The 26,114-nt window shown below is 38.0% G+C and overlaps 1 protein-coding gene across 5 annotated transcripts in view; it reads right to left on the minus strand.

Moving 5' to 3' along the window:
• Positions 1-592: 592 nt before the first annotated feature.
• Positions 593-26,114, minus strand: part of stk17b (serine/threonine kinase 17b (apoptosis-inducing)) — a 215,533-nt gene continuing 190,011 nt past the window's right edge. For 4 of the 5 annotated variants that reach the window (XM_051930216.1, XM_028807635.2, XM_051930214.1 and 1 more), the window contains exons 5-7: positions 20,118-20,166; positions 14,761-14,940; positions 593-6,725 (exon numbers count right to left, since the gene is read on the minus strand). In XM_051930216.1, the coding sequence (XP_051786176.1) occupies positions 6,518-6,725; positions 14,761-14,940; positions 20,118-20,166 (437 nt within the window). In that variant the 3' untranslated portion in view covers positions 593-6,517. Of the gene's footprint in view, positions 6,726-14,756; positions 14,941-20,117; positions 20,167-26,114 lie in introns of those variants that run through there. The other variant, XM_051930217.1, reaches the window with a different exon arrangement.

The following is a 26,114-nucleotide window of genomic DNA, read 5'->3' on the forward strand; positions in this document are numbered from 1 at the left end:
CAACCCTCGTACGTAATAAACAAAAACACTTGCACATCAAATATCTGAAATATTAAAATGTGTGCTTCAGTAAACTCTAAATATTCTCAATTGTATTCTGTCTGATAGAGCCATTCATAGAGGGGTAGACCACCTAATAAAGGCTCAAAAATAACATCATATTCGTAATCACCGACCTTGAAATAGTCTAAAACGATACCCTCGCATGCTTATATTTGAAATCGGTCATTTTTGACTTTCTGGATGTGACTCTTAGATGACCGGTAAAGAATCAAATATCATAAAATATTTTATTAGTGATCAGCCACCTCAAAATAGCATAAAACGCCACTTCACACGCCTATATAACCAAACCCCATTTTTTCAAAAGTAACTTGGACCACTCATATCTCATTAGGGGGTGAACTCCTGGGGTCAGTTGATGTGCGGACCCCTATTGGTATCATTTTCTACAAATGATGGGTAATTAGACATCAAGACGAGTCAAATGGTGGTCCATATGTGGGGGTCTCCTTGTACTGGTGAAAAAAACTGAAGCAAATTCAAAGCATTCATAAGAAATTCCTAAGAACATAAAGAAGACACCTTGCCATTTCTTGAATGTTTCATTTACTTTTTATTTTCAATCATTATGGTTTCGACCAGCAACCTGTAAGTAAAACATGGCCTTTAAAGTACAAAAGTACAACTATAAAATCTTTTGTCCCTTCATTTTATAAAAATACTAAACATATTGCATTATAAATATACATACTTTTAAAAATGACTTGTGGCTTTACAGCAATTTTACATAATAAAGAAATACTCCCCTGAATTATTTTACCCAGGGCCTGCCACGAGGCAAAACAACCCGTACAATACAAGTATAGGCTTGCATGTCTTTACCAAAACTGCATAAGAAAAATCAAGGAATATGCAATGTATCTGACGCCATATAAAGTATTAACGTTAAAAATGGCCCATCAAAAAACACAATAAAATAAAATATTACACCTCCATATAAATATCCACCCATTTGTTTTCTGAGCCCATTTTTTTCCAGTACCAGGTTGCAGAGAGCCGAAGCCTCCCTCAGCTGCAATGGCTGCCAAGTAGGCACCGGCCCTGATGACAGCCTATCTATATGCATTAATATTTCCACATAAATATTGTTTATTTTACCAAAAAATAAGCGAGATTCCTAAGAAACATCAAGTCAAGAAATACTATTTCTTAAACCGGACACTATGGCTAATATCAGAACTGTGAGATTGTTCTTCTTTTTGCTATTAAAATGCCTTGTGCAGGCCGAGCGCCTTTCGGACAGTAAAGCTTACATGACAGAGTTAAGGAACACCTAGACCAGGGCCCTTGTGCAAATCTCAAAAGAATGTATGTTTTTTTTGTATTGTAAGAGCATGTTGTGACTGGAATGTAGAAGGCGGCGGAAATTCATTAAACTACGACACAAACAGACCTTCACTGAATAGAACGAACTCAGTAGCTTTGCAGCAAACAAGTGCAAAGCGTCTCAAATCCGTTTCTACTTGCCTTTCTATTTAAGAAGCCATAAGATCAGTATGGCTGAACTTAGCCCAGATCAACTGAACCTTTCAGATAAGAAGTTAAAGATAAGATCAACTCTAAAGTGTTCATTTTGGTTTGCAACACAGGAAAAAAAAACGGCTTGACAGGCTGGGTTCTAAATTGGCTTTTGAGGTCCATGTCTGAGTTCAATTTACAGTACATGAGTTCAGGTAACTTATGTTGGCACCTCCTGGGTACACAGATGTGGATTTGTTACACTCAAAAGTAGCCCCGAATGTGTGCAGCTTGTTAGTAGACTTTCAAAGTGGTCTACACATCAGATGAAGAAACTGGCCTCCTTCACCCTCAGATTCTTGACTTGTGTGAATCATGCGGAATGTTTTAATGAAATCTCCTTGAATTGCTCACCGCCCATTACAGACATCTCATAACTATATGACATGGCACTACGTCTCCTTAAATACTGTAACAAAACTTCTTTTCAGAGGCACAAGTTCTTTTGAAAGCCCCAGGAGGACTTGTAATGTCGTACTGTAAAGGAGGGCACTTCACGAGTAAAATCAGTGCCGTGTTTAAGATTTTACTCACTAGTTTTCCTTTTGTTCATTGCTAGTCATAATCTCAGTAATAACTGTAAAATATAATTAAATGGACCTCACAAAAACAAAGCAACTTATAATTTCCCTTCCTACTATGTCTGCAGCACAGTATGCACTGTTCGTGCTAAAGTAAGACCAGCGACACGCTTGCTGTTGCTGTTTGATTTTGCTCATATAGTGCATACAAACAAACATTTTTGCTCTTTGCATATTTGAACAGCTTGACACAGTCACTGGGACACACGCACATGGCAGGCAGCTTTCTCTCAGCCACGGCTAATTGTCTGGAGCTGCGAGAAAACAGCAATGTGAAATTTAGCAGAGCCCAAGAAATATCATCTTTATGTGGGGAGCGGACTTGATAAGCATTAGAAAATTCTGTGGTGCTCAGAATAGTCCAACAAACTTACTTCTTCAGGTATAATCGTAGGTTTACCTCAACATAGAAAGTTCTGTTATTTTGTCTTAAAATATGACTTTCTGTATTTCTGATTTTCAGGCCTACTGTTTTAGAGATAAGGTGCATTATATTTTATATTACAGGTTGAGTATCCTTAATCCCAAATGCCTGGGACCAGGAGTGTTTCGAATTTCGGGTATTTTCAGTTTGGAATATTTGCATATACATAATAAGATACCTTGGAGACAGGATCAAAGCCTAAACACAAAATTTCTTTGTGTTTCATATACACCTTATACACACAGATGGAATGGTATTCCATAAGATATTTGTAATAACTTTTGTGCCTGAAACCAAGTTTGTGCACAGTAGCATCAGCAGAATACCTGTAGCAGCAACAACAAACGCTGATGAGGCTGTGCTTTGATTAAAGGGAATTAAAAAATAGAGAATTAACAAAAACACAGTAAGTAATACATGGAAGACTGGCGATGATAATGGTTAGTAACAAGCTGGCATCAACAGAGCGTCAGAGCCTCTTTTGAACTGCCATGCAGTTGTTTATCTCATCTTTCACCCTTTGGTTTCGTGCCCCTGCCCTGCTCAATGTTTGTGTGGTGCTGCTTTGTGGTCCTCAAAACTTCTTGTTGGACTGAAGAGATCAGTCATAAATGGTAAATATCAGCTGATCAAAAAATGATAATAAATAAATAAATAAAGGGAACATTGGTCAGAGTGCCTCATGGGCAAGTGAAGCCACGTGTGAAATTCTCTGCATGTGGACACTTCAAACGTTTTGGATAATCTAATTTTGGATGAAGGGATTCTCAGCCTGTACTTAGTGAGTCATACTTGTGGCACTGTAAATCACAAAGACACTTGGGTTTCTCATTTGAATAACTTATTGCCCAGGAATAGTACATTGTTTTAAGCATAAAATGACAATTGCAAAAATAGCAGCTTTTGCTGTAAAATAATGGTCAGAGTGATGGTCCAGGGTAATTAAAAATATGAAAGTGCTACAAGGTGATCATCCTCCACACTAGAACTTTCTAGAAGCTCATTGCTCTCTTCCATGAAATGTTAACTGTTTGAGGAAGACTAACAAATGCATTTTTTTCCTTCCTTCCTTTTTCCTTTTTAAAGATCACATTCAGTTCAGTTTGTTGCTTCTAGAGACCCAAAAAAGAATTGAAAATACTCAATATATAATATATTGTATTAATATTGATATTAAAGTATGTGGCCATTGTGATTTGTAATGTGTCTTATGTGCCAAAATCACTGGGGAATTTAGAAACCAAGTCATTCACTTACTGAACATCAAGGCTCAAGCCACATTTAAAAAGAATCTCAAACTTTTATGTTAAATATATTTTACAGTGTAGATTGTTCTAATTAGAATGTAAATTTGCCTTTACAATAAAACAATTTAGAGGAACAAAGATGTACAGTGATATGAATTTTTTGTTATAATAAAAACAGTTTGATGGTTGGGTTGTTCTGTACACAAACTTTAGTGCTAGAAAAGAATCATTAAGTTGCCTTTAGTCGAGACTTTGTATTTCTGTACAAGAATTAAACAGCGGAGATGCCTCAAACTCACTAATTTAAATGTTTTCTTTTAAATTAATTCTAATCTCCTGATACATTTATGTTTATGTGCATATATTCTGTGGGGCTCAATGAAATCTGCATTTCTTTACAGCAGGCAGGCAGCACTTGCAGACTGGGCATTTATTCTGCACTTGACCAGCGCCTCTTACAGATTAGCTGATTTGATGGAAATGCCTCAACTCTTCAATACAGATAAATATAATTCTAAATCTTAAAAATATACAGTACTATATGTAGTATTGGTTACTCAGATATTTTTGTGCCATGTTTAAAAATGCCTCGATTTTAATTTTTACCAACTGTAGTCATCAACGGGAGAGCTATTGGAGTTAGGGTTAGGGTTCAGCACTTGGGGAGAGGACTTTACACTTATTGCATAATAAAACAGTAAAAACTGACACGAAGGTCACCTGCCAGGCAGACCACCTGATGATGGCCTGCATAATCAAACCAGGTATGTGGAACACATGCTGCACTCGAATTATAGTGGGACCCCCATGGGATGCAGCACAGGGACAAACTACAGAAAGGCCAGGCCAGTATAGCCAGCACAGATACGCTGCATTCAGTTGGCAGTCGAGACGTACAAAGAGCTTTTGTCTGTGACTGAACTGCTTCACTGAATCACGAGCCTTCCTAACTGCATCATTTGCTATTTAGCCGCATCATGAATACTGCATGAATCAATCGAAATCTCTAACTGACCTCCTCTACACACTGGCTTCAGGTGTCAGGTTCTCAGCTCTAGATTTCAGTTACAATATTTAAGGAGTTGCATTCGCCAACCCATCTCCTCTCCCTTTGATGATACCACACTTGCACATCAAAAAAAAACCTCACAGTTTAAAAGCTAACAGTACAAAAGAAATATCAACTGCAGATCACACATCACTAGCCATGGGCAGAACAGGGGTCCATGATGTGAGGTAGCAGACAAATGTGAAAAACGATACAAATACAAATGAGCAGTATAAAAAGCCAGCGATAGAAGTAATTTAAGAAAAATTCACTGTTGATACTGTACTTAAACTGGAGTTTCATACTACTGCAATGTAAAATAGTACAGAAATACTTTCAGGAACAAAGAAATATACAGTATAAAAACTGGACATGCATTTATTTTAACAAGTTGGATCAATAAAGGACCAGTCTAGAATTGCTGATATTAATTATTTTTACAATAAATTAATAATAATGAATTCTGCATTTGTAAGAAACATCAATTAATCTTAGAATTTCTAAAATTAATTTACTCTTTAGTCTGTAGAGTGCCATTAGCAGCACTGATACACAATGTATAACATTGTGAAAGCAAATATTATTTGAATTACTCAATTATACTGCTATCTGGAACAGGTATATACTTTTATAGACTAACTGATTGTGCACTTTTAATGATAGCTTTATGCCTGAACTCTTTTCTTTTGCAAATATAAAGTTCCTTAATGAAGTGGATCACTCTTTATATTTATTTGATTATGTCAAGTATGGCTTGCTGTTTCAATACTATAGAACAGATTTTGCAAATGTAAGATGTATATACAGCATGCTGCATATCCACATATCCTCTTTTCTAATGACGGTACACTTAATAAGCCTATTATATGAATTAATCCAGGTTTTCCCATGTGAAAAGTGCGTTATTGAAGAAGACAACGAGAATGTTATTTTTCAAGGAATGGAGGCTTGTTTGGCGGTAATAGTAACAGCCTTATCAAATGCAAAGTGGCATGAATAGGCTACGAATTTACACGTAGAAATTCTGCTCTAAAACAGAACAAAGTCAACTGGAGACCTGCACTATAACATTGTAACACGGTGCCTTGTAAAACAAAGAAATAAATGCAGTAAGCAAAAACAAACAAAAAAAAAATAAAACAAAATAAAACTATTTTAGTACAATGTTTAGGAGATCAAAACTTCATAGACACTGAAAGTACCAAACAAATACCACTTTTTATGTTTCTTTCCAGTTTTCAAAGTGCAATTTTATGGCAAAACCATAAATAAACTTAATGCAAAGTGCAGTAAATCTAGCGTGTGCAATCCCAGTTCAGCTTGCCAGAGAAAGACAGACAGGCACACGATGGGGTTGATACAGAAGGAGAACATTTTTAACATGTAAACAAGTAAGTAAGCTTCTGCCCGATTACTTTCATATCATGCGACAGAAGTAGCAACGTATCACAACCAGTCTATCGACCATTATGCATTTTCCTTTTGTTTTGTTCTCTTTCAGTATGACAGCCAAAAAGACTTTATTAACAAGGATATGTTTCCGTGTTAATATAATATTTTTAGCAGCAAAACCCCTTTAAGAAAGAGCAAATATCCAGAACCTTTACCAATATGTGCTAGCACTGAAAATGATAACTCAAAGTATGCTTTCTCCGCTGAGGAGGCTATCAAAACAAAATCTTTTACAAGAGGAGGCTCCATCTTCCATCATATTTTCTTTATCCTCCCAGGACCACTTGCCCGGTGTTCTCCTTGGCGGGGACAGACAGGAGTCGGATTCTGAAGTTTCTGGGGTCTGCCACAGCCATGGATGAGATAGGCAGTCTGCAGCACTCAGCCGGTCCCTAAACAGAGAACCAAAAATACACATTAAATATGATGAAGTCTTATTTCAATTGCAGTTTTTGTTGTCTTAATTATTTTTTAACTCAAAATACTTTGTGGAGCCCCCTTTTGCTGCAGTTCCAACTGCAGGTCTCTTGTTGAATGTCTCCATTAGCTTAGCACATCTAGCCACTTTGATTTTCACCCATTCCTCAAGTTAAAACTGCTCTGAATCTTTCACGTTCGATGGGTTGTGTTGGTGTACAGCAGTCTTCAAGTCATGCCACAGATTCTCAGTTGGACTGAGGTTGGGCTTTGAAAAGGCCATTTAGAGAAAAGCCAAGCAAAATGACACCTTTTATTGGCTAACTAAAAAGATTACAATATGCAAGCTTTCAAGGCAACTCAGGCCCCTTCTTCAGGCAAGATGTAAACTTGAAGGGGCCTGAGTTGCCTTGAAAGCTTACATATTGTAATCTTTTTAGTTAGCCAATAAAAGGTGTCATTTTGCTTGGCTTTTCTCTACATTCATAATGGCTAACACGGTACAACACCCTAGTACTACAAAAGGCCATTTAGAAACATTTAAATGTTTTCCTTTAAAGCACTCCAGTGTAATATGTTTAGGATCATTCACTGTCCCGCTGGAAGGTGACCCTTTGTCCCAGTCTCAAATCTCTGGCAGACTGAAACAGGTTTTCCTCAAAACTTACTCTGTATTTAGTGCCATTTACTGTCCCTGCCAATGACAAACTGTGGGAATGGTGTTCTCTGGGTGATGGGAAATGCTGGGTTTGCACCACACATGGCGTTTCCCACAATAGCCAAAAAGTTTAGTTTTAGTCCCATCTGACTAAAGAACCTTCTTCCATGTGTTTGGGGAGTTGACAAGATGCTGTTGGGCAAACTCCAAACCTGCTTTTTAATTTTTTTTCTTTAAGCAATGGCTTTTTTCTGGCCACTCTTTCATAAAGCCCCACTGTGGAGTGCATGGCTTAAAGTCGTCCTATGGACAGATCGTTCCAGAACATTTAGTGTTACACTTGGTATCTTTGTTGCATCTCTGATTAATGCCCTCCTTGCCTGGTCTGTGAGTTTTGGTGGGCAGCCTTCTCTTATCACAATTTGTAGTGGTACCATATTCTTTCCATTTTGTTGTAATGGATTTAATGGTGCTCTGTGGGATATCCAAATTTTGGATATCCAAGCCTGATCTATACTCCTCCACAACTTTGTCTGTGACCTGTCTGTAGTGCTCCTTGGTCTTCATGTTGCTTGCCTATTAGTGTTGTTGCAGAGTCAGGGGGCATTTTAGAACAGGCTTGTTTATACAGTTATCACATGGCAGATCATGTGACACTTCAGATGAGATTTTTTCTCACATTCTCTGCAGATTAAAATGTGGTGAAGTCTTACTGCCAGGAACTTGACTTTACTTGACAAATACATTCATCTGGTTTGTAAATTGATGAAGAACAAAAAAAAAAAAACTACCTTTTGGTAAAACAGACATTAAGAGGATGTTTCTGAAAATATTTGAAAGTGCTAGCATTGGCATGGAAGTTGAATTTGAACATAAGAAGTTCCCTTTGTACTGCTTGTATATTCTTGTGAAGGTTAAAGCTGTACTGGCAGCATACACTTTGTAGTTCTTATTCAAATTGATTCTCCCAGTAACAGGAAGGAAGATTTGCATTCATATAACATAAATAAACTAACGAACAATCAGAACAAAAAAAACAATGCAATGTGTAACAGTATAATATACATTAGGATCGCAAACTTTTTGTTAAAAGAAATATTCTGCTCAAAAATGATATTTTATGTTACTTACAAGGGGTAAGTATATATATATAAATATATATTATATATATATATATATATATATATATATATATATATATATTTTACACATACAGTAATCCCTCCTCGATCGCGGGGGTTGCGTTCCAGAGCCCCCCGCGATAGGTGAAAATCCGCGAAGTAGAAACCATATGTTTATATGGTTATTTTTATATTGTCACGCTTGGGTCACAGATTTGCAGAGAAACAAAGGAGGTTGTAGAGACAGAAACTTTATTCAAACACTGCAAACAAACATTTGTCTCTTTTTCAAAAGTTTAAACTGTGCTCCATGACAAGACAGAGATGACAGTTCCATGTCACAATTAAAAGAATGCAAACATATCTTCCTCTTCAAAGGAGTGCACGTCAGGAGCAGAGAATGTCAGAGAGAGAGAGAGAAAAGCAAACAATCAAAAATCAATAGGGCTGTTTGGCTTCAAGTATGCGAAGCACTGCCGGACAAAGCAGCTGCAAGGAAGGGAGCAATGTGAAGGTAGTCTTTCAGCATTTTTTTAGAGGAGCGTCCGTATTCTGTAGGCCAGTGTATGAACAGCCCCTCTGCTCACACCCCCTCTGTTAGGAGCAGAGAATGTCAGAGAGAGTGAGAGAGACAGAGAGAAGCAAACAATCAAAAATCAATACGTGCCGTTTGAGCTTTTAAGTATGCGAAGCACCGTGCGGGAAGCATATCGCTTGACAAAGCAGCCACATGTAAGCCCAGCAAGGAAGAGAGCAATGTGAAGGTAGTCTTTCAGCATTTTTTGAGGAGTGGCCGTATCCTCTAGGGGTGCGAACAGCCCCTGTGCTCACAATATATTTGAGAAGTTTTATTTAATACGTAATACGCGCTCTGGTTGGGTAGCTTCTCAGCCATCTGCCAATAGCGTCCCTTGTATGAAATCAACTGGGCAAACTAACTGAAGAAGCATGTACCAGAAATTAAAAGACCTATTGTCCACTGAAACCCACGAACCAGCGAAAAAGCCGCGATATATATTTAAATATGCTTACATATAAAATTCGCGATAGAGTGAAGCCGCGAAAGTCGAAGCGCAATATAGCAAGGGATTACTGTGTATATATATATATATATATCCTCTTTAATAAAACCACTGTGTGCGTACAGTGTCCGTGTGTGTCTTTTGATGAGGTGCGCATACGCGGGGCACGGTGCGATGCTTCAAAGGCCATCTGACGCATCACACAAGACAGAGAGGGCGGCACCTATAAAATATCGCACGGCAGATCCAATCGGATTTCGGTAAATGAGGTAAGACCTAAAACATAAAACAGGAAAAATCCAATCGGGTACTGAGACGCGGAGACCAGCTTCCCCATGGTTGTGCAAGAGTTCACTTTGAGGATGTCAGATTTGCGATTAAGAAGCTTGGCCCGGTAATGTGTAAAGTGTCAGTCGTTGAAGGGGTTTTCCTAAATATACGAATTTTCATGATATTACAATACGATGACTTTTAAAAGTGGATTTATTTTTGTGCACATTACATCAGTTGCAGGGGAGAATCTGCTGATTGCCCAATGTTGTGACAGAAAATTAAACGCATATTACGGACAGCAAAGCCAGTATTACTGTCAGAGAAAATTACAGGCATTTTACGGAAAAAAAAGGTAAAAGGTCCCTTGCCATTTAATATAGACTGTTCCTACTAATGTTTATGGACTACTGTTTTAGCGCTCGTTATTTAACGGGCTTAATGTATAGTATATTTTATATATATATATATATATTTATAGCGCAGATAAAAACTTAAACTTTATGAAGAAATAAGAGGTTGGGCATGAGAGAAAGCAAATTGTAATTCTAAACCATCAGCACCATTACTAGACTATTTAGTACATTATAAAAATAGGCTGGTGTTATGTAAATTACTAGTATTAAACGAAAGCCATACTGAGCAAATAATTACTTCAGTTTTGCTCTCAAGTGCATAGCAGAAAACATGTGGGAATCAGCTGCAGCATCCCTTAGTGTCATTTACAGCAGCAAAGAGGACGTCTTTTATGCAAATATAACTTCCTCACCTATGCTATTTTTTTTTCGGCTATCCTACTACCAACCAATAAATCATTTTCCTTACCCTTCACCAAATCTCAAGCCAAACAAGCATTTATGGACTAAGACTAAGCTAATGGCAGGAAGGATCGATCACCCATAGCCCATTCTGCGGAAATTCTGGGATGGAATCACATTTGAATTTGACACTGTCACTTGATTATTCAGTCTATTTGCCCGCTACTTGCTGGGGATTCCATACAGCCCCATTGTAAGCTGCAAGAACAAAGTATTTTTTAAATTTATTAAAAAAAAGCTTCAATTTAGAGCACAGTTTTATGTGGCAAACTAATATATACAGTACTATGACTGCGAAGAAATAACTTGAACTATACTTGAAATATACCGAATTTATCCTTTGACTAAGTGAACAGTTATCTATTGCACTGGCCACTCAGTGTATGTTGCCAAAGAATACACCTTCTTGTCTAGTTCAAGAATACTGGTGGGTCAGATAGTGCTCTTACTTACATATCATCAGTTCTACTTTATTGGAATGCCATTTACATCTTTCGCAACCAATTGATTAGCTGTTTTGAAATTGCTCCATGTTATGCTGTATTACAATAAGCACTTTTAAAAAATAGATGGAAGGATGGATATGAAAAACATTCAGCAAAAGCAAGGCCAGTGGCCTTTAGAACATTAGAAAAATTTTGCCGAGAACAGGGTTGAGTTTTAAAGGTCACCAAAGTGCTAATTTACTACACTACTTGGTAATTTATTCCATGTGTCCATATTTGTCTGTGTGGGGGGAAAAAAAACCTTTCGTATGACACTTATTCATAACCAGTCTGCATCTGTGTTCTTGTCTCTGCTTGGGAATTCACTCAAGAAAATGGCCCTCATAGTCCCTCAAACAGTGGCAGTGGTGGGGACTGAACTTGGGTCCCCAGATTATTTACCTGCTTGTTCTGCCACAAATTAGGCTGCTAACTATGAATGGGAATCTTTAGTAACAGTAAGACATATCTCTCTGCCTCATGGCAGAACACCACACAGCCCACAAACTCCTTTTAAAATAATAGCCGAGATCCACCATATGAGTACACTTCATTATTTCACACACTTTGAACAAGTCACTGTTTATGGAAAAAGTTACCCAGTGTTGTGATAGACAGTAGGATTTTGGGGACCTTGAAAACTCAAGTTAATGTTAGTTTGAGAAAGCTAGGTGAATAGGAGGGGCGGCACAGTGGCGCAGTGGTAGCGCTGCTGCCTTGCATTAAAGAGACCAGGGTTCGCTTCCCGGGTCCTCCCTGCGTGGAGTTTGCATGTTCTCCCCATGTCTGCGTGGGTTTCCTCCCACAGACATGCAGGTTAGGTGCATTGGCGATTCTAAATTGTCCCTAGTGTGTGCGTGTGTGTGCACGTCCTGCCCAGGGTTTGTTTCCTGCTGGCTGGGTTTGGCTCCAGCAGACCCCCGTGACCTTGTAGTTAGAATATATGTTGGATAATGGATGGATGGTGAATAGAATTGTTGAATTTGTTTGGCTGTATGCCCTTGTGCAATGTAATGAAAGGTACAAACACAGACATTATCACCAAATGTATATGACAAATTAAGTTTTGAAAGTATCTGAAGTACTACTCTCTACCAAAATACTTGGTATTCCATAGGTCTGTTGTTCTCTGTGTAAAGAAAAGCTTTCTAACATTTCTGTGAAATCTACCTTTAATAAGTTTTCATCTGGATCATCATGGTTTTATTGAAGATCATCATTTAAAGCAACAGCTGGAATCTACTGCATAATTTCCTTTCATTATTTCAAACACTACGATCAACTCGTTCCTTTTTCCTATTTTAGATTTAGATTAAGTCTAGGTTCAGCTCCAATTCCAGAATAACATGGTAAGGGGGGCAAAACCAAAATACCAGGTTGATGATAAACTCTCATTAATCCAATAGGTTGTAATGAATTTCTGACAGTGTGGTTGTTTGGGAGTATGTAGCTCAGCTAAATTTCCACCTGGAATCAGACCTGGTCTACTTGCTCTTCTCCAATGCTGCTATGCCTTTTTTCTAATACTGAGACATCACAACTGCACACAGTACTCCACATGGGATGTCAGAGTGTTATGTAGCTTAATTATATCCTCCTTTGACTTGTATGTTACACATCAGGCTAGGAAACCTAACATCCTATTGGCTTTCTTAATCACTTTGGCACATTATTTGGATATAGAGAGTGATGACTCTCCACCACTATTATGTCTTTCTCATAAGATGTTATTTTAAGTTTCCAACTTCCCACTGGGTATTCAAATCTGCTATTTTTACTTCCTATTTTTTATTTCCTATTACTTAATCTATATTACTTTTCAGTTCTGAATTCTGCCAAGATCTAACTACAAATGATTTGGTTAATTCCAGATTATCTGCCCTACCACCTAGTTCGGTATCATTTTCAAAATTACCCAGCTTGTTATTTATGTTGTTATCAAGATCATTAATGTGTATTAAAAAGAGCAGTAGCCCCAGGGCTGACCTAAGAGGGACACTGCTTTTATCATCACCTTATTCAGAAACAGCTTTTCATACCCTAACTCTTTGCCTCCTGTGTTTAAGCCAATTTTGCACCCATCTATGGTTTAAACTCCCACTTGCTTATTTTGAGGTCTCTTGTGGAATCTTATCAAAGGCCTTCTGAAGATCAAGGTAAATAATATTATATGCACCTCTTATTGTATGTATTTGTGGCTTCCTCATAGAATTACAGAAATTAAATCTGCCCACGTTGACTGTTCCCTAACACATCTGTTCTTACTGTGTGTTGCCTGATCATTTCTTAATAATCAATTCCATTAATTTACCAATGAAGCATGTTAAGCTTATTATGGTCAGCCAGATCATTTATTTATTCATTCAAATCAATAAATGTCGCCATTAATGACATAAAGGAACAAGAAAAAGTTGAGACCTGATATCAATCAGGAAAGAGAGCCCTTTCATTTTATGATCCATGTACACAACACACACTTAATTCAATAAAAGGCAAGATTTAATTGTGAAGCACCCACAGCAAAAGATTGGTACAGGAAAAAAAAAAGTTGAACATACTGTAATGTTCTGTTTTTAATTATATAAATAATTTCATATTATAATAACTCACAAAAATAAAGTGACAGATTAACTGAAACCAAAACCTACTTGTACAAGAAACATCTGCATTTTTCTGCTTATTCTAAATATACTGTAATAAACAAATGTTTTTTCCTTAATATTGAACTGATTTTATCATATTTGCAGTTTATGTCTACACACACACATACACAAACACACAGCATATAAAATCATTCATTTATTCATTAATCCATTTTGTAAGCCTGTTTGCTTAGTGTAAGATCACCAAAAACAACTTTAACCTACTGAAACTGAAGAAAGTCAAAGAACAAAAATGGCACACTTATAATGTAGAAGTGGTAAAATGCTAATAAGGCAACAGTATCTCCACTTTTCCAATTAATTTTGTCAACGGCTCTTTGGTGAACATTAATTTCTTCCTTTTTTCAGTCCCTTAAAGGAATACTCCACTCCAAAATGATCTCTCTTTTAATCAGTTTAAAAGCTTATTCTCATTTGAGCACATTCCACTTTTATTCACTAAAAGATTTTCCAGAGGTACCCTGGATGAGTAAAATGGAGGATGGATGGATGGAAGGTTTATTTAATAATCCGAACACAGGGTCACGGGGGTCTGCTGGAGCCAATCCCAGCCAACACAGGGCACAAGGCAGGAACCAATCCCGGGCAGGGTGCCAACCCACCGCAGGACACACACAAACACACCCACACACCAAGCACACACTAGGGCCAATTTAGAATCACCAATCCACCTAACCACACTACTTATGTATCAGAGGTAAATGTGATATTCATAGGTCCCCTATGGATATTCCTCACCCTGTCAATCTACCAGTTGCGGTTTTGGGCAACTTTGATATTTTATTAAAGATGCAAGGAGGATGCTAATGAACAGCCTAAAACACAATACATCTATACAATTAGCATGAGATATTGCAGATCAAAAAAAAAATTTCATGGGAGGTTTCCTCAAGATCTGCTTGAAGTTTTCATTATACATGAGTCGTCAGATATTGGAACATTTGTGACAAATAAAAAAGATAAGCAAACTTACTCAGGCGATTTCACTAGCAGCTTCCTGATAAAGTCTACTGCAAGTTCAGAAACCTCTTCAAAAGCTTCCTTGCTGTAGTCAACATTGGCCTGTGATACGTTGAGATATGTTTCCTGTTTATCATCTCCGCAAAAAGGAGATTCACCCGTCACTAACATATATGCAATCACTCCCACACTCCTAGAGAAAGAAGAACAACACAGATTTCATTAAACAAATATAACACCACAGAAAAGACTAGGGTAGACATTTTAATTGATCCTGACAATGTCTCTTTGCTTGTACCTTGTATGATCTCTTGCCTTTATTTAAATTACTTAACAATATTTATTTCATTTCCTGCTAGGCTGTTATCCTTCCAATATGTGTGAGTGCCCCTATTACCAAACTTCTCTGTGGTCTCTGTGCCACTTTCCATTTACGTCTTGCATGATGTTTACCTATGGGGTGAAATATTGTAGGCTTTACTTCCTGCTGAACGTGGTATCCATAATTTTCTTATGGATACCACTAATGAGAATTGCATGGTGTTTGCCTAATAGCTGAGGATTGAAGCTTCACTTCCTGCACAATATTCTGTGATATCCATAACTTAGGTTCCCCATGGATCCTAAGTGTAACTAGCTGCATGGTGTTTGCCAGCCAGTTGACATTTTGGATTCTTCATTTTCCACTGAATGTGGTTTCTGTAACTTCCTTATGGATCCCACTTGTGAGACTTGATGGTGTATCCTATCATTGATGAGATCTAGGAAGCTTCACATCCCACTTAAGGTGATACTCAAAGGTTCTTTATGAATGCTGCTTATAAGACTTACATGCATTTTTGCCTATCAGTTGAGATTTTGGATCTTTCGCTTCCCACTGAACGTGATAAGCAAAGTATTAGACTCATTACTTTAATGTTTTGAAATGTTCACCTTGTATTTAACCAATTAATTTTCACCACTAATTTAAATGCTTCACCAAATAAAATGCGAGATGTGCGCTTTTTTCTTAATGTTCTTCATGATTCTGAATCGTTTATTACAATTGTAATTGCTGCTTTGGCTTTTTGTGCTCATCATGGTTGATTGTCTTTATTATCACCTGCTATTTTTTATAATTTTCTAAGTGTTGCATGTTGACCCTGTGCAAAGCAAAATCTGGTTGATAGCTTGGGGCAGAAAATGTGTATTGGTCATTTGTAATGACCATCTAAGGAACCACTGAAGAGAACAGAACTAAAAAGAAGCTAAATGATGTATGATGGAATAAATTACAGATGGTTCAACAGCATTTAAAAATATTTGTAAATTTAATACTGCATTTTTGAGGCCAAATTTATCCTGTTAAGTTTTCTGACAATGATTTAAAAATCTATCCGGTCAGCCCACAGTTTTAAAGCCATCTGCCAGGAAAGTCTTCCACTCATCACTCTTCCTTCCCCTGTCTATTTTTTAAAATTTTACAGCATCCTGTAGTGTTGTAGACTTCAGCTTTTTTCTTTTTGTTTGACAGTAAAACTTTTTCTTTGGCCATCCGTCATGTCATCCTTGGCACAGGCCTGAATCCTAACTGTCACATTTCAGATGCAGTAAACACCTCATAGTTACAATAACAGCCACAAGCTTTAGCACCATGGGTCTTGCTTAAATGTTTTGTACATCTATTGCATGAATCTAAATACATGGTTTATTACAGTACATTTGCAGATTTATTTTTGAATAATGTAACATTACCAAACCTGCTTAATTGAATCCAGGATCAAGGTGGGTTAGCTTGGTATGAGCCAATCCCAGCAGCCAGTGGTGTCACAAAGCAAGGCTAGGGGGGCCATGGCCTCTCTGAAAAAAAGTACTACCCAACTATGGCCCCCCCAAACAGCCAGATGTAATTAATTTTTTTTCTGATATTAAGCTATACATGGAACTATAAATGCGTGTTATGTAGGGACATTTATAGGAGCGCACCAATCACTTTTCTCTCTCCTGCGAAATTCATATTGAAGCTGAAGTGAGAAGTAAAGGACGGAAGTTTTATGTTTGTTGTGAACTTGTGTTTCTTTCGCATATCTTTTTTTCCTTTCTTGTGAAGATGTTAAAAGATACTTAGCTGACTAGCTTGTTTGCTGTCATTGATAGTCCCCACTTTTCACCATTTAGTATCAACGTCAAAGAGTTACATTAAGTCTTTGGTCCTCTCACTGTGATACATCACCACAGTATATTCTAAGAATGCAGTTTGTAGTCTGTACATATACAGTAGAAGCATCATTGAAGTTTAAACTGACAGAATAGTTGGTACTCATCTAATAAAGTAGACCCGAGTTCTAAAGCTAGTGCTGATTTAAAAAAAAAAATCCATCTTGCTCAAAGGTTGCCTTGATCAAAAGTAGTGAATTGTGATGTACATATATTTAGGTTTAAAGCTATGAACTAATTTATGCAGACACTATATTAAAACAAATGAAAAAAATGAAAAGCAGGTCAATGGATATCCTGATGTCTTTACTAAGAAGATTTCAGAGTCAGGGGAGGATGAGGAGAATAAAGAGGAGGAAAAATCAAAAGGCTTCAAAACACAAGTTTACTCGACCTGTTTCTTGAGCTTTATAAGGAAGCCTTAGGGAGTTCTTTTAACCTTTTGAAGCTTTTGAGGGTAGTTTTTCAGTTTTTAATTCTAAAATTTGTAAAGAATTATTTAAGATATATAATGATTTATGAAGTAATTTGGGTGTGTTAAGTAAGGATGGAGAAGATACTTTTGAGGATTTTGTGAACATATTAGTCAAAAAGCAGTGTAACAGGCAAAAAAATTTGCATTGAACTGCAAGCATAATTATTTATGATAAATATTCCTAAATACACAATCAGGAGATGAGAAGTAAAACATTGCTTTTCCATTTGTTGGATTATGTGTGTGATATTTTTATCCATCCATCCATAATTAAATCTACAATTTGTAACAGATGTACAGTATTTTGTACGAGTGTCCGTTTGTACCTTTCATTGTCCCTGTAAACAGGAAAGAGAGGCTGAATAGAAAATGGAAGCCAGTGGACTGCCTTAAAAGGAGCACCTGACTCTGGGGCCCACTAAGAACTCAACAGGTGAGGAGCTGAGCACATCCCAAAAGGCTAAAGAAAAAAAAAAAGAATAAACGGTGCCAGAGAGAAGGCTGAGGGAGTTGTTTAAAATTGTGAAAACAGCACCACCAACAAGACGCCACAAGATGAGCCCAGGTTCATTTTAGCAGAAGGCAAATGGATTTTAAGAAATACAGGATTGCTTTTCTTTTTGACAGGGAATTTTAGAGAGGACCTGGTGGGCCAGTGTGAGGAGATGGTGGGTGATAATTTCATGGACTTGAGGTGCGGCTTGGTGAAACTTTTGTATTAGAACATGAATGCACAAAATGTACATACTTTGGATGGGCATTTAAAGGACTTTTCCACACACTATAAATTAATTGTTATAATTGTCAGTGTATTACTGGTTGCTTTGTTAAAAGGTTGTGTTTGGGGTGGGGCGCATGGGGGGGGGGGTGCACTACAGCAGAGGACTTTGGAAATAGCTGATTATATTGTATTTTCTGTATTGATAGTAACAATTTTCTTTTTCATTGTTTGCTTCTTATAGTGTGCTTTGTACTTGTTGTTGTGGCTAGTAGGAAAGTAGTGTTGGTCACTCGTGTCTCCAGATCGCTTATTCATTTGTCTTTTTGTTGCCACTCTGGGAACTGGGGATGTATAATATATTTGTGTTAAGCGAGTACAGTAACGTAATCTGATGCGAATTTTAATTCAAGTTAACGGACCATTCATTTTGCAATGTAAATGATGAAAAGTATCATTTCAACAATTTGTTAAATATATTTAATTGGACTTGATAATCCATTTAAATTGCCATTGAACAAGTTATTTAATGACAACCAATTCTGCCCTCAGCCACTGTACAACTACATAGTTGCATGCATTACATTTAAATATGCTATTTATCTTTTGTTCCCATGAAAAAAAAATTTTTGACCCTTATCTTGCCCACCTGCTGAAGAAGTTGCCACTGCCAGCAGCATCAGTTGCAAGACAAGAACAACCCTAGACAAGACGTCAGTCCAGTGAGGGTCATATTCATATTCATTACACAAGGCCATAACTGCCATTTAACCAAACACAAATATCTTGGGATGTGTAAGAAAAACTGAAGTATTCAGAGATAAAACAGTGTAGACATTGATAAGGTTTGGGATTCTACACTAGAATTTTGGACATGTGTGAAGAAGCAACGCTAACCATTGAGCCACTGTGTGTCATCCCGTTTAACTTAATGATATAACATATCCAGTTTTTGTTATAATAATTAGTAAAACAAAATGAAACAATTTATTTACAACACCATTGTGCTTGGAACGGGTTAGTAAAAACACTTTTTCAATCAATGGTTCAAAATTCATTTGGTTCATCTTTTTTCCTTGGAGTAAAGTTTTATTTTTATTTAATCCTTTTTTAGTTAGTGTAGGTGTTTCATTTAGTAATACACTTTCAAGAACTAAGCAGTTGTTTCATAGCTTATAGTATTAAAACTGAAATATACCCTCTGTCCCAGAGACACTCATTTTCTTTTATTAATGGTTTGCATCGGTATAGTATATTTTTTTGCTACTAATGCCAGATTGGATGTGGATGGCAGCAAAACAAAAATGCCCTCTTTCAGTGACACGAAGTTCTCCCACCATGGCAGTAAACAGCGCTCACTGCGTTTGTTAAACTTCATTCCGCTGTGGAGAGGCAAACCTGATGTTTGCAATTTTTATTTAACTTGGTGGGGTTTAAACAGCTAGTTGTTTTAGTAGAAGCACACACTGTGCTATTCAGCAAGCAGCAAAGACTTTAAAGACTTTACCAAAAGGACTGAGACATGGAGTAGGACTGCTGCTGAAATTAAAACATCAGGCAAACAGTTTGCATTTGTAGAACAGCCAATAATGTTATTGCCGAGGGCTAGAAACTTGTTGAAGTGAGCATACTTGTACAGCTAACAACACAGCCTACCTATCAGTGAATCTTAGATTGTTAAACATTCTAATATTGCTATTTCATCTTGGAGGAAAGTTTTGTAAAATGTGATCATTCAAAGTGATGTAATACTGACATTTGACTATGATATTATGATCCCACCAAATCCCCATAATAATGTCTACACTACATATACGGTCTTATTATGAAGGTTCTGCAGTTGTGGTCGTGTCCATGACGGTTTACAGTTCTTTAGAGTCAACATATAAACAGCCTATAAATTCCAACTATTCATTTTTGTCTGCTAATGTAATGAAATCCAACTTTGCAATCTCTTAATTTAACATTAAAAATCACTTACCACATGTCTGTTGCAGTTGTAATAGGTTCATAATTCAATATTTCTGGTGCTGAAAGAGTAAACAAAATAATATATTTTTATTCTAAATATGGAATAAGGTCAATCTGCAAACCTGTCAAAAAAATGTGCAACATGTTCTTACCATGCTAAAATGTCAGATAACAGATTTGGTCGTAGTTAATAACAATATGAGCCCTTGTGGACAAATACAGTGTAACAGTGATTACATATATATATATATATATATATATATATATATATAGTGCATCCGGAAAGTATTCACAGCACATCACATTTTGTTATGTTACAGCCTTATTCCAAAATGGATTAAATTCATTTTTTTCCTCAGAATTCTACACACAACACCCCATAATGACAACGTGAAAAAAGTTTACTTGAGGTTTTTGCAAATTTATTAAAAATAAAAAAATTGAGAAAGCACATGTACATAAGTATTCACAGCCTTTGCCATGAAGCTCAAAATTGAGCTCAGGTGCATCCTGTTTCCCCTGATCATCCTTGAGATGTTTCTGCAACTTAATTGGAGTCCACCTATGGTAAATTCAGTTGATTGAACATGATTTGGAAAGGCACACACCTGTCTATATAAGGTCCCACAGTTGACAGTTCATGTCAGAGCACAAACCAAGCATGAAGTCAAAGGAATTGTCTCGAGGCACAAATCTGGGGAAGGTTACAGAAAAAATTCTGCTGCTTTGGTCCCAGTGAGCACAGTGGCCTCCATCATCCGTAAGTGGAAGAAGTTCGAAACCACCAGGACTCTTTCTAGAGCTGGCCGGCCATCTAAACTAAGCGATCGGGGGAGAAAGGCCTTAGCCAGGGAGGTGACCAAGAACCCGATGGTCACTCTGTCAGAGCTCCAGAGGTCCTCTGTGTAGAGAGGAGAACCTTCCAGAAGGACAGCCATCTCTGCAGCAATCCACCAATCAGACCTGTATGGTAGAGTGGCCAGACGGAAGCCACTCCTTAGTAAAAGGCACATGGCAGCCCGCCTGGAGTTTGCCAAAAGGTACCGGAAGGACTCTCAGACAATGAGAAAGAAAATTCTCTGGTCTGATGAGACAAAGATTGAACTCTTTGGTGTGAATGCCAGGCGTCACGTTTGGAGGAAACCAGGCACCGCTCATCACCAGGGCAATACCATCCCTAGAGTGAAGCATGGTGGTGGCAGCATCATGCTGTGGGGATGTTTTTCAGTGGCAGGGACTGGGAGACTAGTCAGGATAAAGGGAAAGATGACTGCAGCAATGTACAGAGACATCCTGGATGAAAACCTGCTCCAGAGCGCTCTTGACCTCAGACTTGGGCGACAGTTCATCTTTTAGCAGGACAACGACCCTAAGCACACAGCCAAGATATCAAAGGAGTGGCTTCAGGACAACTCTGTGAATGTCCTTGAGTGGCCCAGCCAGAGCCCAGACTTCAATCCAACTGAACATCTCTGGAGAGATCTTAAAATGGCTGTGCACCGACGCTTCCCATCCAACCTGATGGAGCTTGAGAGGTGCTGCAAAGAGGAATGGGCGAAACTGGCCAAGGATAGGTGTGCCAAGCTTGTGGCATCATATTCAAAAAGACTTGGAACGTGGAAAAAGTGATGCGCTGTGAATAGTTTCCGGATGCACTGTATACAAATATACAGTATATATATACACACACACATACACACACACATATACATATATTAGTTGAAATAGTTTACTGTCATATAATGCAAAGAGTACACGACACGTGTTTCACCCTAATTCTGGGCTCATCAGGCGTACACACTCACTGCACTCCCTTACGGGAATCGAACCTCGGACATCAGCGCTAGAGGCGAAGCCCCTAACGTTGCGCCACGCCGTGTGGTTCATTCATTTGACAGCATGTAGATCGGGGTAATTACATTCACGGCATTCGTAGTCTGAATCACAATCTGATTGTATGGGTGGTTACTGTCAAATAACCACAAAAGAAAAATCTAAATCAAATCAATATTTGGTGTGACCACCCTTTGCCTTCAAAACAGCATCAATTCTTCTAGGTACACTTGCACACAGTTTTTGAAGGAACTTGGCTGGTAGGTTGTTCCAAACATCTTGGAGAACTAACCACAGATCTTCTGTGGATGTAGGCTTCCTCACATCCTTCTGTCTCTTCATGTAATCCCAGACACACTTGATGTTGAGATCAGGGCTCTGTGGGGGCCATACCATCACTTCCAGGACTTCTTGTTCTTCTTTACGCCAAAGATAGTTCTTAATGACTTTGGCTGTATGTTTGGGGTTGTTGTCCTGCTGCAGAATAAATTTGGAGCCAATCACATGCTTCCCTGATGGTATTGCATGATGGATAAGTATCTGCCTGTATTTCTCAGCATTGAGAACACCATTAATCCTGACCAAATCTCCAACTCCATTTGCAGAAATGCAGCCCCAAACGTTCAAGGAACCTCCACCATGCTTCACTGTTGCCTGCAGACACTCATTATTGTACCGCTCTCCAGCCCTTCGACGAACAAACTGCCTTCTGCTATAGCCAAATATTTCAAATTTTGACTCATCAGTCCAGAGCACCTGCTGCCATTTTTCTGCACCCCAGTTCCTATGTTTTCGTGCATACTTGAGTCGCTTGGCCTTATTTCCACGTCGGAGGTATGGCTTTTTGGCTGCAACTCTTCCATGAAGACCACTTCTGGCCAGACTTCTCCGGACAGTAGATGGGTGTACCTGGGTCCCACTGGTTTCTGCCAGTTCTGAGCTGATGGCACTGCTGGACATCTTCCGATTTCGAAGGGTAATAAGCTTGATGTATCTTTCATCTGCTGTTCCCTTGGCAGACCACTGCATCTACGATCCTCAATGTTGCCCATTTCTTTGCTCTTCTTCAAAAGAGCTTGAACAGCACAACTTGAAACCCCAGTCTGCTTTGAAATCTTTGTCTGGGAGAGACCTTGCTGATGCAGTATAACCACCTTGTGTCTTGTTGCTGTGCTCAATCTTGCCATGACATGAAACTGTCTTCCACAACCTCACCTTGGAAGCAGAGTTTGGCTGTTCCTCACCCAGTTTTAAGCCTCCTACACAGCTGTTTGTTTCAGTTAATGACTGTGTTTCAACCTACGTGTGACATTGATGATCATTAGCCCCCGTTTGGTATAACTGGTTGATCATACACCTGACTATAATCCTACAAAATCCCTGACTTTGTGTAAGTGTACCTGAAAGAATTGATGCTGGTTTGAAGGCAAAAGGTAGTAACACCAAATATTGATTTGATTTACATTTTCTTTTGTTCGCTCACTTTGCATTTTGTAAATTGATAACAATAAACAATCATTATTTATATTTCTGAAAGCATTCTTTGTTTACAGCATTTTTTCACACCTGCCTAAAACTTTTGCACAGTACTGTATATTTTATATATATATATATACACGCACACACACAGTCATATGAAAAAGTTTGGGAACCCCACTCAGCCTGCATAATAATTTACTTTCAACAAAAAAGATAACAGTGGTATGTCTTTCATTTTCTAGGAACATCTGAGTACTGGGATGTTTTCCAAACAAAGATATTTAGTGAAGCAGTATTTAGTTGTATGAAATTAAATCAAATGTGAAAAACTGGCTGTGCAAAAATTTGGGTCCCCTTGTAATTTTGCTGATTTGAATGCATGTAACTGCTCAATACTGATTACTTGCAACACCAAATTGGTTGGATGAGCTCGTTAAGCCTTGAACTTCATAGACAGGTGTGTCCAATCATGAGAAAAGGTATTTAAGGTGGTCAGTTGCCAAGTTCTGCTTCCCTTTGACTCTCCTCTGAAGAGTGACAACATGGGATCCTCAAAGCAACTCTCAAAAGATCTGAAAACAAAGATTGTTCAGTATCATGGTTTAGGCGAAGGCTACAAAAAGCTATCTCAGAGGTTTAAACTGTCACTTTCAACTGTAAGGAATGTAATCAGGAAATGGAAGGCCACAGGCACAGTTGCTGCTAAACCCAGGTCTGGCAGGCCAAGAAAAATATAGGAGTGGCATATGCGCAGGATTGTGAGAATGGTTACAGAAAACCCACAGATCACCTCCAAAGACCTGCAAGAACATCTTGCTGCAGGTAGTGTATCTGTACATCGTTCTACAATTCAGCACAATTTGCACAAAGAACATCTGTATGGCAGGGTGATGAGGAAGAAGCCCTTTCTGTACTCACACCTCAAATAGAGTCGCTTGTTGTATGCAAATGCTGATTTAGACAAGCCAGATTCATTTTGGAACAAAGTGCTTTGGACTGATGAGACAAATATTGAGTTATTTGGTCATAACAAAAAGCACTTTGCATGGCGGAAGAAGAACACCGCATTCCAAGAAAAACACCTGCTACCTACTGTCAAACTTGGTGGAGGTTCCATCATGTTGTGGGGCTGTGGTGCTAGTTCAGGGACTGGGGCCCTTGTTAAAGTTGAGGGTAGGATTAATTCAACCCATTATCAACAAATTATTCAGGATAATGTTCAAGCATCTGTCACAAAGCTGAAGTTACGCAGGGGTTGGATATTCCAACAAGACAATGACCCAAAACACAGTTCGAAATCTACAAAGGCAGTCATGCAGAGGGAGAAGTAAAATATTCTGGAATGGCCATCACTGTCCCCTGACTTGAATATCATAGAAAATCTATGGGATGATTTGAAGCAGGCTGTCCATGCTCGGCAGCCATCAAATTTAACTAAACTGGACAGATTTTGTATGGAAGAATGGTCAAAAATACCTCCATCCAGAATCCAGAAACTCATCAAAGGCTATAGGAGGCGTCTAGAGGCTGTTATATTTGCAAAAGGAGGCTCAACTAAGTATTGATGTAATATCTGTGTTGGGGTGCCCAAATGTATGTACCTGTCTAATTTTGTATGATGCATATTGCATATTTTCTGTTAATCCAATAAACTTAATGTCACTGCTGAAATACTACTGTTTCCATAAGGCATGCCATATATTAAAAGGAAGTTGCTACGTTGAAAGCTCAGCCAATGATAAACAAAAATCCAAAGAATTAAGAGGGGTTCCCAAACTTTTTCATATTTATATATATATATATATACACACACACACACACACACACGCACACACATACACACACCTACATATATACACAGTACATACATACACTGCAAGTTTCATGTTATCATACATATCAGTAAAGAGACAATATTCTTTAAACACTGTAAAACAAAAGTTGTCAAAAACTATACAATATTTTAAAAGGCCGGGTATATCTTTCTATGTACGAGTTTGTTGGAAACAGTGTACAGGTAAGCTTATCAGTAGCCTCAAAACATTATGTGTGAGAAAGTATCACACAGCCGACTCCCAAAGGGTTGCACAAAGGCTGTGTTGGCACAACCAAGCCATAGAAATGACAGTTACTGTTAATTTAAGGCACTGTATGTTGGCAGAACAGATTTGGTGCTGCAAATTTTTTAGCATTTCCTTAAAACTTTTCCTTTTGGCCTATCTGTGTGGTTAAATGTGTTCCTCACTTGTTCCTGCCATTACTTCATTTGTCCTTTTACCATTAACAACAGTAGGGGTAGTGTGGCGATTCAGGTGACATCTGGATACAGAACAGAGTTGAAGTAAAGACTCTTTCTGCACAACTGTAGACTGAAAAGTTTATAAATTCCTTGAATTATCATTTATTTGTGCAACCGTATATTCTCACATCATCCCTCATACAGAATAGTCTAGATATGGTGAATTTAATCAACACGACTAGCCTGGGAACACAAGTCAGAGAACTTGGAATGAGTGATTTCCACTACCCTGAAAAAAATCAATTTCTTTAGTGAGACTGGTTGAGTGATTTGATTACTTTTGTGGTACTTGTTTTTTTGGCTATCCACTTACTTTTTTGTATTTTTTCAGGCTATTTATTTATTTTATCCCTACAAAATAAAAAAAATGTTCAATTAAATCTTTTTTGCCTCACA

This window comes from Erpetoichthys calabaricus, chromosome 8 (genome assembly GCF_900747795.2).
Source record: "Erpetoichthys calabaricus chromosome 8, fErpCal1.3, whole genome shotgun sequence".
NCBI lineage: Eukaryota > Metazoa > Chordata > Cladistia > Polypteriformes > Polypteridae > Erpetoichthys > Erpetoichthys calabaricus.